The 15,593-nt window shown below is 37.6% G+C and overlaps 1 protein-coding gene across 2 annotated transcripts in view; it reads right to left on the bottom strand.

Annotated features, from left to right (window-relative positions):
• Window positions 1–4,659: 4,659 nt before the first annotated feature.
• The window catches only part of col7a1 (collagen, type VII, alpha 1), a 75,750-nt gene continuing 64,816 nt past the window's right edge, over window positions 4,660–15,593 (bottom strand). For both annotated transcript variants that reach the window (XM_028002654.1, XM_028002655.1), the window contains exons 107-119: window positions 15,056–15,109; window positions 14,906–14,968; window positions 14,766–14,828; window positions 14,514–14,630; window positions 13,036–13,113; window positions 12,595–12,648; window positions 12,422–12,470; window positions 12,204–12,212; window positions 9,749–9,832; window positions 8,585–8,713; window positions 8,166–8,327; window positions 7,615–7,797; window positions 4,660–7,542 (exon numbers count right to left, since the gene is read on the bottom strand). In XM_028002654.1, the coding sequence (XP_027858455.1) occupies window positions 7,514–7,542; window positions 7,615–7,797; window positions 8,166–8,327; window positions 8,585–8,713; window positions 9,749–9,832; window positions 12,204–12,212; window positions 12,422–12,470; window positions 12,595–12,648; window positions 13,036–13,113; window positions 14,514–14,630; window positions 14,766–14,828; window positions 14,906–14,968; window positions 15,056–15,109 (1,074 nt within the window). In that variant the 3' untranslated portion in view covers window positions 4,660–7,513. The remainder of the gene's footprint in view (window positions 7,543–7,614; window positions 7,798–8,165; window positions 8,328–8,584; window positions 8,714–9,748; window positions 9,833–12,203; window positions 12,213–12,421; window positions 12,471–12,594; window positions 12,649–13,035; window positions 13,114–14,513; window positions 14,631–14,765; window positions 14,829–14,905; window positions 14,969–15,055; window positions 15,110–15,593) is intronic.

Raw genomic sequence — 15,593 nt, 5'->3', positions numbered from 1 at the left:
TGTCAATCTACCTGAACTGAACTCGAACACAACCACTTCCTGCACCTTTTGAAGATGAGCAGTATTTGCACACATCTGACTCAACACAAGACATAAGTAATATGGATCATCTGAAAATGGATAAAAGTGAGACAGAGCACATTCCGACATGTTTCATCGCTATAGTAACAGCCTTTGTACTTGTGGATGGAAGTGGGTGGCAAAAAAAGAGCAAGAGTTAGAGTGAGAGGAGTGAGAGGAGTGATAGAGAGAGGGAGAAGTTGGCTTGCTCCTCTCTGTTGGCGAGCTTCTACCAGCGCAGCTCTGTGCCAACTCAAGACCCCGGGGGCTTTAACAGTCAAGGTCACTGAAGAGGAAAAAGTGAACAACTCCTAGACGTGTTTCTGCATAGTTTGTATCCAAGAAAGAGTGTGAAGAGCAGCTTTGGCCCCATACAGGCAGAGGGAGAGACCGTTGTTCTCACAGCATGCAGATGATTGTTCTCTACAAGAGCTGATGCACACGTGTAGAAGGTAGATTGCAGACAATGTGCATCAAAAATAAGTAAACTGCTACTTATTTCTTGTTATATTTCATCTTTCAATGATTTTCAATGAGGTGTTCTGACTCCTTAAGTGTTCCTCTATTTTTGCGCATTACACCACAAACTTCAATGCATTTTTAGTGGATTCTATGTGATTGATCAACACAAATTAGTGCAAAATTGTAAACTGGAATTATGTAGTTTTGAAATATTTTTACTAAACTTTGAACTAAGTGGCATACAGACCTATTCAGATCTCATGAGGAAAATTATCTCCATAGCATGAAGCTGCAACCACCATGGGTGTCGCTATGCTAATGGTGCATTCAGGGTGATGTGGGAATTGCATGCCAGAAGTTTAATTTTGGTCTCAGCTGATTAGATGCTAGTTTTTCACATTTTCTGTATCCCCTACAAGGTTTGTGGCACACTGAACATGCAGTACTCTTGAAAGAGAAATAAAATACATAGATGTTTTTGTTTGTATTTTGGCAAAATGTGGAAATGTCCAAGGAGAATTAATACCTTTATAGTCAGTTTAGATACCTCATGCAGACATAACATTATGACCACCAACAGGGAATTATGAGTGTACATAGTTGTACAAAGCATTTTGGTAAAGTTTAAACTTGCCAGTTCAATATGCCGCTGTGACTTTTGTCACCTCCCAAAAAGATATTTCTGTAGATTATCACTCCCCTGCTAATAACAGCATGTGGTGAATATGCAGTCTCACCATCACAGCAGAAAGAGTAGGTGGATGAAAACTGCATGTAAATATGTTTAAAAAGTTGTAAGTTCAGAGACGCTTGCCAGTCTGGCTGGCGGTGATGGCCTCCATAGGAAGGAAGCTCACACCAGAATTGAGTCTTAATTTGTCTTGATCAAAGATGTTCTGGGGAGAAAATTTGGTCCAAGTTAAAACTTGTGTTGAATGTTTGGAATTAGATTTTTCCAAGCCAGAAGACTTTGGAAAATATTTGTATTTCCAGATGTTTTTGCTTATTGGTAAATTCGAAAAACCTTAGTCTTACTGTCCATTCATCCACCAGTATCTTAAGATTCTACATTTAAACCCTGATCTCAATACAGTCATTTTTTTGACATTTATTTCTAATCAAGAAATCTGGTGAGAGCTTAGAAGAGTATGAAATTTGGTCAGAGAAAATCTGCAGAAACCTTCACTGTGTGGTATTTTGCTATCAAACTTTTACCTCATCATTTTAGAACAAACAGCCATCAATTCAAATTAGCAATTTTATGCAGTGACAATTATATTATGAAGTTGCATCAAGAGCAGTATTAGCATGTGGAGGAGAAAATAATGTCATGGCTGTGCATGTCACAGTGAAAGCCCTTCCTAGAGGTGGAAACGTGTAAACCAAATTAGATATAGTTATTACTTCTCCCCCTTCCTATCCACAGAGGCACACATTAGTAATCAGTCTTCTACACACACCCTCCCACCCAAGTGTTTATGTAGACACAGACATGCACCTACCATCTTTATATGTCCTTTTAAAGACTTGTGAGACAGCTCAAAAGGCTTTAGTGGATTGCATAAAGCCTGCTGTTACGGCTGCTGAAATCAGTGATGGCTGCTATTTTTAGAACATGCGAAATGTATCTGTACCAGCAAACAATCTCACACATACAGCACATAATTACAACGAGACGGACAGAAATACACGGCACAAAGCCTTGTGCCATGTATTTCTGTATTTTGGGAGATTTACAGACCGAAATAAAGTGAGACGTCAGATTATGTGCAAATTTAAACATGCAGTATCTTCTCATTTTCTTTTAATTCCAGCAAATCTAAACGTCAGCTTTATGAAGCTTTAGTAGATGAGGGCTGGAGGTGTGTTGGTGCTGGTGCTTTGAAACATAAAAGTCATTATAAAACATTGGATAAAAGGTAAATTGAAATGGTTACCCTGCACTTAAGACATGCTGCACAATAAACAATTCTGGAAAAAAAGAGGATGGCCTGTGTGGTTATATAACATTTAAATCATATGAATATACAATATCTTCTTAACACTGGAAAATTAAAGTCAGATAATCACGCAAATACAATAAGAGAACATCCCTTTTATAGATTTTCTTTTTAAAGGATGCAATTTTTGCTGAGGAATAAATTAGGACAACTCCACACTTATTCCTGCTTAAGATGACTAAGGTTACACACAGGTGCACGATTAAAGCATCATTACTCAGCGTTTTGAGGGAGGTTTTCTCTGTTTAAGCATAACACATTTCGCTTGGTGTATGACTTTTAAAGAGCGAGTGAACACCTTGCTAGGATCTAAAGAGATATCCAGGCCTTTCACAAAGAAAAGTGTAGCAGCTTATGAGTCTGGGAGGGGATCTAAAGAGATCTCAGAAGAATTGAAAATCTGCCATCCCACTGTATGGAAAACTGCAGGAAAACACTTAAAGCAATTACTAATAGGTCCAGATCTGGCAATAAGTACACATGAAAGCTTTTAATTGTAAAAGCATTGATGAAGAAATGATAAACCAGGAGGAGTGTTCTCTAATTTGTTCTCGTCAAGAGCTTTGTGGCAGCCATCTGGAGACAATCAACGGCTTGTTTGCCAAGACAAAATATCTAAACAGAAGAAATGAAATCTTTAGTAATCATCCGTAATTCAGGGTTGACACCAGTGTTTCTTATTTTGCATATTTCCACATGAAGAAAATAACAGAGTTTAAGCCCAGCTGCTTAAGGATAACTATCCATCGACATCTATTTTCTAATAAAATAACTGACAGCTTAAAATTGATGCCTACTCTATGATAATAGAGTAAGTTCTCAGATAATAAAACACTGAATGAAACACTTAAGATCCCATTGCATTCTCTTTATATCATTTGGGATTTTGTTAAATTGGACCATTTGTGTAAATGTAGCCTCTACAGCAGGGGTCTAAAACTCCAGCCTTTGAGGGACAGTGACTTGAAACTTTTAGGACTCTGTAAACATGATGAGGAGTGAATGCAGGCATCTCATTCAGGTATGTCGTACTATGAACAAACTTCCCCAAACATTGGCCCATATGGACTGGAATGCACACTTGGGAACCCATTACACAAGATTAAATTTTTTGCATTTAGTACTTCAACTTGGGTTTCTGCCAGTTCTAGAAACAGTCAGAGTGCTAAAAAAAAACCCAACATCCAGCTGCTTTATTGAATTAAGTCAATAATCTTTGGTGTCTGGAAAACTGTTTCCAACACCTCCTGACTATTAAGTCACAATTGACTGGCACGGCCTCATTACGTTAAGCAGCAGCTTATTTGGATTTAAAGTGACAAGAGGCCCTGAAGCAGCTCATTCTGAAAGGAGCTCCAAGTAGGCAAAACTTGAAAGGAGAAATCTAATTATCTGAGAATGCAATAAACACTTTTGTATAGCTAATAGACCTGTTCTAACTTGTTGAAAAGGAAACATAAAAGGTCTCTTTAGGTAAAACCAGAAGAAAAAAACCTCATAAAAAAAAAAAACAACAAAAAAAAAACAATGTTGAGTAACAGAGGACCATTACAAAGTGCAAATATTTTCCATCCTACATATTCCCACAGTTCTCAGACCTTTTTAACTCAATCTTTTCATTCGTGTTTGGAGGCTTTTCCACCTCTTCATCCTGACATGTAACATCTCTCTCCCTGCACCGCAGTGCTGTCCTACCCAATATAACCACCGCCTGCACCTGATGAGATGACTTAGATAAGAAATAAATTCAGGCTGAGGTGAAGGAGTTGATAAAGTTGCATGAGGTCTGATGAAGTCAGATGAAACAGATACGGAGCGAGTGTGTCACGAAGCAGGGGAAATCAGGCGAGGGCAGAGAGCAAAGACAAACACGGGAGGAGGAGTCGTGGCTGACAGGCGTAAAATCTTCTCATTAACAAAATCTGCAGATGAAATTACGACTAATAAGTCACACTCCTACACTCGCACTCGTAATTTTTCTTTCTCCTCAAATTCTCCACTGAGAAATGATCTTGTCATTATTGCCGTTTCATCAGATTTCAGTTTCAATCTAATTCTCAAGGTACTGATTTGTTAATAAAACTTTGCTACTTGCTCAAAAACATCTGTAACAGAGGATGAACAGAACAGACACTAGTACCACTGAAACATTTGCTTTATTAGAAATACATAGTTAAACACTGACAGATTTATTTATTTATTTTTTTACCACAAAAACACAAGCTTACACTTTCAACACACAGTATAAAAATACCTTTAAAAATAGCACCTTTTCTCTGGCAGGTAAACATGCAGTCATGAAAATAGACACAACTTTCCCCCAAAATAATGAACACACCAATATATACAACAAATTGTTGTGCTTGATACTTCATTTTTAAAACAGATGTTAACACGATACCTGGAATAATATAGTCATGCTTGCATAGTTATTTTGGTGTATAGAATAGGAGGGTATTTTGGTCCTGTTCATCTGTTTTTACATAGAGAGTATGTGTCGGTGCATCAGTCTGGTTTAATTTAGATTTTTATGAGTCTGGAGAACCTGCCTGGAAAACTCAGAAAAATAAACAATGTACAGCAGATGACAAACCTCATATATTGGTCCCTGGATGAAAATAAATGTGAAGAATATAAATGAAATGTGCACACAAGCTCTCCAAACTTGGTCCAAGATGGTTACTACTAAAGGGATGTGATTATCTGAGTTCTCAAGTGTCATATCAAGAACGTAATAGAAAACTGCATAAAACGTAAGTTGGATAGTATTATGTACCTACTACTACTAGGTACATTTTGAACATTTACAGTAAAAACAATTTGATGGTGGGTTTATGTAGCAATGCCTGAAGCTGTAGCTTTCAAAGTTAAATGAGGTGGTGGAAAGACGTTTGTTTCTAAATAACCCTGGAATACATAATAAAAAAAATTCTATTGAGAAAACCAAGATAAAATTATAAAAATAAGGCATGATGTATAAAAAAAACCTTTTAATTTTCTTGGGAGGAGTTAAACGGAACAAAACTTTAAGAAATAAACACTTTTCCCTTAAAACAATTAAAATCACAGGGTCATATTTGCGACTCAATTGTATCAACCTCATTGTTAAAAAATAAATGCTGCATTTTTCTCATCTTTAAATATCTCAAAGGAGGACAAAAATGTAGAAAATTATACCCACAAATATCTACCTACAAAATCAGCAAAGTCACTTATCAATAGTTTATTTCAGAAAAATTTCAACCTATTTCACTTTTTGTTCCTGAATTCACAACTTTTCTCCGACTGTATTCTCCATCATGCCTCGTTTATATGGTGCTCTGCAAATTCTTCCTTCGCAGCTGAACTTTTTAACATTTTGCCACATTACAACCACACCCTTCAAATAGTTTTGTCTTTTTTAATTAAAATCTAAGAAGTGTGATGTTCATTTGCATTGAGTCCCATTTATGTTGATCCTCTTAAGTAAATCCAGTACAGATGATTGCTTTATCAAGTCCTGTAGAGTTTGCCTGTGTGTAATAAAACCTCAGTTTAAATAAAGCTGAGTTGTGAAGGTTTCCGATGTTTGTTAGTGACCAACAGAAAACAAACAGCATTATGAAGACCATGGACCACAGCAGACCTGCCAGCGATGAATTGTGAAGAAGTTTAAAACTGGATTAGGTTCTAAAACTGTTTCTAACTGGACTAGTATTATTCAGAGAAACAGCCAAGAGGCACACGGTAACTCAGGAGGAGCTGCAGAGACCTTAAGCTCAGGTAGGAGAATTTATTGACAAGACGATTAGCAGTGCTCTCCATAAATTGGTCCTCTATTGAAGAGTACAGGTAGCAAAAAGAAAGTTGCTACTGATAGGATTGCTTGTGAGAAACTGGTGGCCGTATGCCTAAAACGATGTGAGGATACTTTTCTTCTGTGGAGACAGGGAGGCTGGTCAGAGTGTAAGGAGATGAATACGGGATAATTGAGCTTTTAGAGGCTGTAAAAGGCTGGAAATTGGGGCAAACGTTGATGCAACAGACATAAACCCCTACATATAGAGCCAGAGCATCTCTATTTGACAGAATGGCCCAGAGTCAAATCCAGTTGAGTATGTATGGCCAGATTTAAAAAACATTGGATGCTCTAAATCCAATTTGGCTGAGCTTGAGCTAATTTGGAAACAGGGATGAGGAGAAAAATCCACCTGGCAAAACTGGCAGAAACATACCCCAAAAAACATGCAGCTGGGATTGAACTAGAGTAGACCAAGTCTGCATGCAGCATTTTTAAAATTTGAATTTTGAAAAAAATAAAGTAAAACATTAAAACCATGCCTCATAATCTTTCCATTTTACAATTATGTACTACATTGTGTTCATTCATTACATAAAATCCTAACAGAATATATTAAAGATTTTGGCTTAAACATGACAAAATGTGCAAAATGTTCAAGAGGTGTGAATATTTTTGAAAGGTAAAAAAGTTAAACAGTGTCAGGGCCACAAAGACCAGAATCCACTGGTCCAAATGTGAATTAGAAAATAATAAAGACATGGGGGGAAAAAAAGAAAATCAACTACCTTAAATTACTTGTAAAACTTTGGCTTGTGAATCTCTACACTGCAAGGTGAGCTGAGTTGTCTGCCCTTGCTCTTGCTTAATTTGCACCTATTATTCTTACTGCCGGTGAAGGATGTAAACTGATGGTCCCAAAACACCTTAAAGCGGCGGCAATGTTTAATTGAGAGAACTAGCTCTACAGTGGTGAAGTCTCAAAAATTGACAAAGACAAATTTTCGGTGTCAGATTGATAAATAAGGATTTGTTATTACACTGACAAATGATTCTGTTTCGCTAAATATACACTTTGAAGTAACTTGGCCCTTTGAAAACAGTGTAAAGTCCCACCGGGTGTAAAGAGGCAATAAATAAACAAAAACTACTGACACCTGAAACATAATGAGCTTTAAAAACATTCTTGTGGTGGAGGAGAAGGTAGCCACAATCACCGTGTCGCCTGTAAGGGTTGAGCATCTGCAAAACAGAGCCCCTAATTAGATCCTGACCCTTAATATTTGACTAATAACAGTTTGTTCCTTCATGTACCTTTGGTCTCCCGGAGGCAGGCCTGCTCACACTCCTCCAGGTGAAGGAAGCGGTTGTCGTTTCCTTTGCAGCCGCTGTAGATGAAAGGCCTGCAGGCTCGAACCTGGTTGTTAAAATACCAACGCAGAGTGTACTTCTGGCAGCTGCCCTCGTCCATGGGCAGCAGACAGAGGTCTGTCAGACCTGCAGAACACACACATGTAAAAAGTGTGCATGAACGAACGCCAACACAACGAGGGATGAGCACAGTGCTGATAAAATGGAATAGAGGTAGAAGAGCAGTGAAACCAAAGGGGTTGAGCCAAGCAGGCATGATATGTACAACTGTCAAAACTGGTAGAGATTTACATTAGAGGTTTTTGCAAAAAAATACTGATTCTTTACCTGGATGCATGCATGAAATCAATTACTTCATGTGAATAACTATTAGAAAGTCACTATCAAACACGACATACCTACTGCAAGATAAAACAGTACCAAACATCAGACATGGACAGCAAAATTAACCCTGAATTTGTCCCCAAAGTGAAAAATAATATGAATTGTTTTACCTTCCTCTTGCACAGCCCTCTTCGGCCTGTCTGATCTGGACTTGTCTGCGGCCAGAGGTAGAACTTCTACTTGTTTCTGACCGGCAGCTGCTTTGTGAGCGCGAGCAGTGCCGCTTGATTTGCTTGAATCGGCTTTGGCAGCTTTTGTTTTAAAATCCTCGCCTAGTGATGGAAGGAGAGACAAAAAGATTTACAGAGACAGAAAACAAGACATGCCAACATTTCAGATTCTAAAAACAAACACATCCTAACACAAACTGAACGTCATGGAGACAGGATGATTGAAGCTGCACAGCTGCAGAAACAAAGACATTTAGGATGAGATGGTAAACTGTCTCAAATTGAATTAAAGGCAAAAATTTTAACTTGACTCATAAAAAAGGGTACACAAATTACAAACCTTATTAAACATAGAGTACCTTCAGTGAGATTGGCAGACTCTGTGGAGAAGTAGACCATGTCATCCATGGGGCCATCCAGGGCCTCGATGGAGTAGATGTGCTCGTATTCGGGGTCATTGGTGTTTACCACCACACGCAGCTCCCGGCCTGACACAGGAGTGGCATCACACTGATCAAAATCCTTCATATGACTCTGAAACTCTCCAACCCTCAGACAGAGTGAAGAGTAATGATGACTTGCAGTGCCAACAGAGCGTGTTCTGAGCCTTTCAAGTTTTCCACGGTGGAGTCTGTTTCCAGACTCCTAATTGAGACTCAAGACTTTTTCTCACAAACATAAAACTAAATTTGATGATCATCATTTGTTAAAAAAAAACCCCATTAATTTAGTCCAGCATTGGCCTACATCTTATACTGGAATTGGTGTTGCTTATTTTGTTTATTTAATAATTAAAATGTAATGTTACTTCATGTTTCTGTGTTGTTACTAATATTTTTTGTTTATGGCTTATCATGTCATCTAACTGAAGGCTTCACTTAAGACAGTTTATTCTAACACAGTAGTAAAGGGTATTTGCAAAAGGAAGTCCTCAAAGGTGCATCGTTTTATCTAAAATTCCTCTTAAAGCATTGCATTAGACTCTTTGAACTGAATGTATTTAGTAAAGACAATGTGGACTTTTTGGTTAAAGGTCAAAGAAAGTTAAAGAAACACAGTTACGTGCTGCTCATCCGGGAGTTTGTTTAAACTGGAACTTTCTGAATAAATGAAAGCTCAAATTATCAAAGTAATGTGGCAAAGCTAAGAAGATAATTCCAGTGAAAACAGGACTTTCCTTGTGGCCATGAGTAGCAAGTAAAAACTTTGTTACTTGCATAACATGAATATTGGAGTTCTTTTTAGTTGTTTTTTGATTTTTTATTTTTTTTTATCAGAGCTTTTAAATTGCTCTGTTGGCACTGTGAGATCAGGATAGTCATTAAACATTACTCTTGTATTTGTCTTCACATAATGTGACAAATACATCCTGGGTCAAAAATGGAGTCCTCTGTTTTCTAGCCCAGAAAACCACCCAGTTCTCAGAGGTCTCCATGTGTTTCACCACCAGGTTTACATGTTTGTTAATAATGGACAGACAAACAGACTAAAGTCAGCTGCAGAGCTGTGGAACAAACACTCACCCTTCTCACCATTCAGTACCAGTTCTTGCTCTGTTGTAGGTCGAGCCCTGAGTGTGGGCTGGGACCGAGTGTCAGGGCCTGAACCTGAGAGAGCCGGACAGGAGGGAAGATGGGTGCAAAGGAGCAAAAAAGATGATCCGGAGCGTGAGAGTGACCAGGTAGGTGACACACAAAAGAAAAGGAAAATGGCTCAGGAAAAATAAAATGAGGAAATTAGAAGAAAGACGTAACATTTTGGCAGCACCAACGCTTGAAAGTTTAGTTAATCTTTACAGGTTATTTATTTTCTTTTTGCATAATTAGGAGACCCATTATCCTTACATTTTTATGATCTCAAAGAGTAAATGCAGAAATCTTATTCATGCTGTTTCATCCTCTTGATTTTAGCTGATTTAACATTGAATTTAGAGCCTTCTGAAGTTCCCGTCTCATAATTAAACAGCAGAATGGAGCACATGAACCAGATTTCTGAATGATGCAAAATAAAACTTTATAAAGCTGAAAATGCTGGCTATTACTTTGCCAAAAGAAAATAAAAAAACACACAGGTTCCCCCTGCTGCTAAATAAGAGAAGATATAAATTAAATATAGATTTAAGATTAAATTTGAGATATTATTTGTAGCAAATGAAATGTTGCATTCCAGCATAAAAACACCTCATCAGTGAGACACAATGGTTGAAGTGTCTTGGTTTGGGGCTTTTTCACTGCATATAAGTCATATTACTTTTTGTCACTTGTGTCTTTTGTGTGGGGGGTTTAAAAGATATCAATGAATTTTAATTGTTGTACTGGCCAAGTTAAAGTTCTGACCTTAACCTAAAAGAAATCTTGCTGCAAAAAATGAAGTAAAGAGAAGAAAAGTTGTTCTCTGTGCCAATATGGGATATAATTCATCCAAGGTAATCAGCAATTACTTCAAACATTTAATTTTCAGCGTTTCTTCAATACACACAGCAAAAGCAAAACATTTTTCTTTGGATCATTTCAACTTCGTTTTATCTTTTTATTCGACTTTCAGTAAAAATCTGGTTCTGAATCCCATTTATGCAAAAAGACAAAAACATCCAAAGAGTTTATAAACTTTCAAGTCCCACTGCATAACATTCATCCACATGACCTATGAACAATCCCAAAAGCACCACAAAAAAATTAATAAATCAACCCACCAATCTTACACAAACACCAGATGAAAGGATTCACCAATTTCTCCCAACATAAACAATCTTTCCAAAATTGGCTTTTAATCCTTTGAAGTCCCAGTTTATAATGACTTCCGTCATTTAAGCTGGGCTTAGATTTTGTTTGCCATCACAGTAAACTGATGACTAAAATCTTTGTTAGGTTGGTAATTATGAAACATAAAATAGATTTTTTCTGAAAAATAACACATTGATTAAACACGAGGAGAAACTGACTTTGGCTACTTTTTTTGCATATTCATTAGCGGTCTGCTTCAGCATCACTTATCTCATGCTGGTTCATAACACTGGTGTTATCCTGCATTCATTAACAACTTACACAACGAACACATTAATTAGAATGTGGGTAAGTACAATCATTTGGGAGGTTTTTGCTAATTTGCATTTAATTTTCTTACATTAACACGGACACAAGTTGAATTTTATGCAAATAATTAACTCCTGGAGTATTAAAATTAATCAAAATGAAATATGTCACATTGCTTAAAAAACTGTGGAGTAACTTTGTTTAATAAAATATGAAACACACTTTTTTCAATCAAGTATAAGTGACTGCAGACTCCATAATACAAAAGGAGTTCATACACTGTTGCAAAATTTGCTTTAAAAGATTTTGGTTCATGCTTTTCTTCATATTTCATTTGTATCAACCATATTTTCACACAAGTAAATATAAAAAGTGATGTTTCTTTTTTTGTTAAGGGATAACAGTATCCAAACCAAACTGATCCTGTGTGGAAAAAGTAGGTCTTCCTTTCAAGATTACCAAGAGCTTCTGAAAAATATTCTGTCATTTCTAAGGTGTGTGTGTCGGTACATGTGGCTGTGGAATGACCCGAATCAGAATGAAAACCTTCCAGTGTAACAGAATTAAAACAATTCTGAAAGGAATAATTGCTTCACAGAGGAATAAAATCATTGCAAGTTATTGCAAATGTGGCTGTGGTTAATGTGGCAGGGCCAAAGGTGGCACATCCGTCGACTAGGAATAAAGCTACTGCATCTTTACATCAGACTTGGTTGGTTTGGAAAGTGTTTTTTTTTTTTAAACAAAGGAATAATTTGAAAACTCCTTTTTGCATTTACTTGAGATATACAGTACATCTCCAATACTGAAGTATTTCTATGATCTGAAACATTATTGTGTGACAAAAATCCAGAACAAAGGGAGTCTACTAGCACTGAATACTTTTTCACTGCAGTGTAGCTAAGCCTTTTTTGTCTTACTTGCAGCAGTGGGGCGGCTCACTCACCTCCACACGCTGAGCAGATCAGTCAAACAGACCGAAGGGAATCAGAAAGAAAGAAAATGGCACAGATTAGTTTTGAGAAATGCAACGTTGCTACAGTTCTTCTATGGCTTCTCCTAAACAGTTTCAAAATACTGTGACTCGTGCTCTGTTATCAAGTTTGGAGTTCAGCTTGGAGGACAACATTGTTTTAAATTGGCAATGTAAGCTGAAGGACTCACCACAGTGCTGTTTCATCTCAGCGCGAACATACTCTCTGATCTCATCCTCCTGAATATAAAACAAGAAGCAGACAGACAGAAACTGTATTATGAAGCAGCACAGTAAGAACTCTGCGGATGAGTGTCATTTCCTGTCTTCACATTGAACCCTGAGGTAATGACGCCACACTGACCGTCATGCCTGGCTCTCCTCTGTCTCCCTTGGCTCCATCTGGTCCCAAGTCTCCCTGCAATGTGGACAGGTATTAGGACATGCAGGACCCCCAGAGAGACTTTCAGGGAAGTGGTTGCATAGACTTGGGCCAGGTTCCACATTTGAACAAAATCAACAAATAAGCAGGAAGGTTAAATCAGCAAAAGTGACTTGCACTGAAGCTGTTCACACAGTCGCATCCTCACATAAAATAAGCTGAGCTGTAGCTCTGCAAGAGCAAAAGAAATGCAAAACACAACTTTAAAGTGTCATTTTATATAATCAGCTTTTTGGTCCAAATACCCTCAAAGCTATTTGTCAAAGCAATAAATAAATAAAAAAAAATGAAGTATTTCTGAAAAAAAAAAACAATATTCTGCAAAACTAAACAAACCTCAGCGGCGAGGGACAGAATACTAACCGGCTCTCCTCGCTCGCCTGGGATTCCTGGGATCCCCCGAGGGCCCACCATGGCAGGACCAATTGGACCTCTTTCCCCCTGATGCAACATAAAAACAGATAAGAAGGAGAGAAAAAAGCATCATGAACTAAAAGATTGATGAGTTGAATAGAAAACAATGGTCCAGTGTCAGCATACGAGTGATTAGCAGGTTTTCAGTCAGTAGCCTGTTCAACGAAACTGGTATAGTGCCAGCAGGGTCAAACACTGACAAAGCACAAAGAGGCAAATAAATGCTGCCCTGAGTTATTAATGCTGCTTCCAATAAACACGCATCAGAACACACACTGCATTGCAATTTACTTTTTATTGGGCTATATAGCTGTAGAATGGTCTGGCTTCTTTCTGCTGATTTGTGCTAACCACAATCACCTATGACAGGGATGTGAACAAAAGAAGGAAGCTACAAATCAATGGAAAAGGCTGGCTGTGACTTTTTTTTTATCATCGTTTTGACAATTAAAAAAAAGAGTGCTTAACAGTGCCTTGCAAAAGTACTCACACACATTTTGTTTTTCACATTTTGTCGAAAGAGACACAACTTTAATGTAGATCATGGATGGATGGATGTTTCCATGTGACTCTTATTTATATGAAGCAGAAAGGATTTAAATGAGAGGAAGATAACTGCAGCTTAAGCGGCAGGAGCTAAATAAGTAAACTACAAATCAATCCAATTTCACCACAGTTATTCAGATCTTTGTATCAGTCAGTCACATACTATCAAGCATTGTAAATACTTTTCAAAGGCACCATTTATTTCCTCTGTAAGCCTGTTCAGGTGTTGACTTTAGTAACATTTTGGACTGGTGGGCCATTTTAGTTCTCAATTATCTATTTTTCAAATTCTGATTCTCCCCTCAGAAATGTCTTCCTGCAGTTTTCCATTTGATGCACCAACATGACTGACGATGAAGAAATTAGAAATCTTTTTAAATGATTATTTATCAACTTCCATGTCCCTTTGTAGGAGGGAAGATCAGTAAAGACAAAGATATTTTTTCATCAGTGTAGTAGAAAATAGTGTCTGGATCTGAAAGGTGCGTCCATCACAGGGACCTGATGAGCCCCTGCACCCCGTCACCAGCTTCCTTTATTAACTTGATGATAAACCAGACAAGCCAGTCACACTGAGAGCCCTTCAAAGTGCCAATCAACTTGAGGCAATAGATGGCAATCAAAGAAGACAAGTGGAAAAGGAAGAGGACAACAAAGACAGGAGAAACACAAAAAGACTGTAATCTTTTTATATCAGTCGTAACATCCTTCCTCCACTCTCAAGCCTATTATTAGATTGTGTCAACTACAACTTCAAAACCAAAGCTATTTTTGGTGTACCAGTAGACTTCTGAGATGTGTTTATTCTTTGTCTTTTTCTCCCTATAAATAATTCATGTACTGTAGGTGTAGAATCAGATTAATCCAGTGAGGAGAGTCACCTTCTGCCCTTGGAGTCCTTCAGGGCCTTTAGCACCAGCGTGTCCTTGTGGGCCAGTCAAGCCGGGGGGCCCGTCGGCCCCTCTGGGACCAGGAGGCCCAGGAATACCAGACGGTCCCTGTTTAAAACACAAGCGCAGTACACTGTGGATTTCAGGTTTTGTGACTTCCTGCGAATGGGTGACGCTGTGAGACACAGTGATGATAGATAAATATGTATAATTAATAAAAAATTATTAGATTAGAATACTCACCCTTTCACCTTTCTCTCCTTGAGTTCCTTTAGATCCAGCAGCCCCATCAAAACCTCTGTCACCCTACATCCACAAATACATGTTTTAGTTTAAACATCAGGATTATTTGTCAGTATTAATGAAGGCATATTGCCTTTTACCTTGGGACCAACTAGTCCTTCTTTCCCAGGAGTGCCAGGCGCCCCAGCAGGTCCAATGTCCCCCTGGAAACACAAACAGAGCAAAATGAGCTGCAGGAAATCCTTATTAAACACCTTTGGATCTTTTTTATGTGCAGATATCACTCATACCTGTTCACCTTTTCTTCCTGGTAAGCCTGATCGTCCATGAATGCCTGAATTCCCCTGAACACACAAACACACCATTTAGTTTAAATATGAAAACATGTCAGAGGAGTAGATCTCTAGATAGAATTAGAAAAGCTTTATTATGATAGTAATATTTTTGCAATTATTATCATCATTGCCTACAAATACAACTAAATTACAATATTATCAAATTATTAACTTATTAAATCAATTTACTCAAAAAGTGAAAGTTACTTATATACATTTTTGATTACACACAAGGATTTCTTATCCATTTAAATTGTTTTAAATGTTAATTAAATCTAATAAAAAAACCTTTGAAATTTTAAATATTGAAAAAATTAATAAATAAAATGACATTTAACAGATGTTAAAGGTATAAATTGTTCTGGTATGGCCTATACCAGTGGTTCCCAAAGATTTTCTGGGCCCCCCTATAGATTACAATAAAATCCATCCCAAAAAAGAAAACAAAATCCACTGGGCACACACATTGTTCAACCAGACATAAACCTATACA

Source organism: Xiphophorus couchianus, chromosome 20 (assembly GCF_001444195.1).
Source record: "Xiphophorus couchianus chromosome 20, X_couchianus-1.0, whole genome shotgun sequence".
NCBI lineage: Eukaryota > Metazoa > Chordata > Actinopteri > Cyprinodontiformes > Poeciliidae > Xiphophorus > Xiphophorus couchianus.
This window is presented reverse-complemented; position numbering and strand designations above follow the sequence as displayed.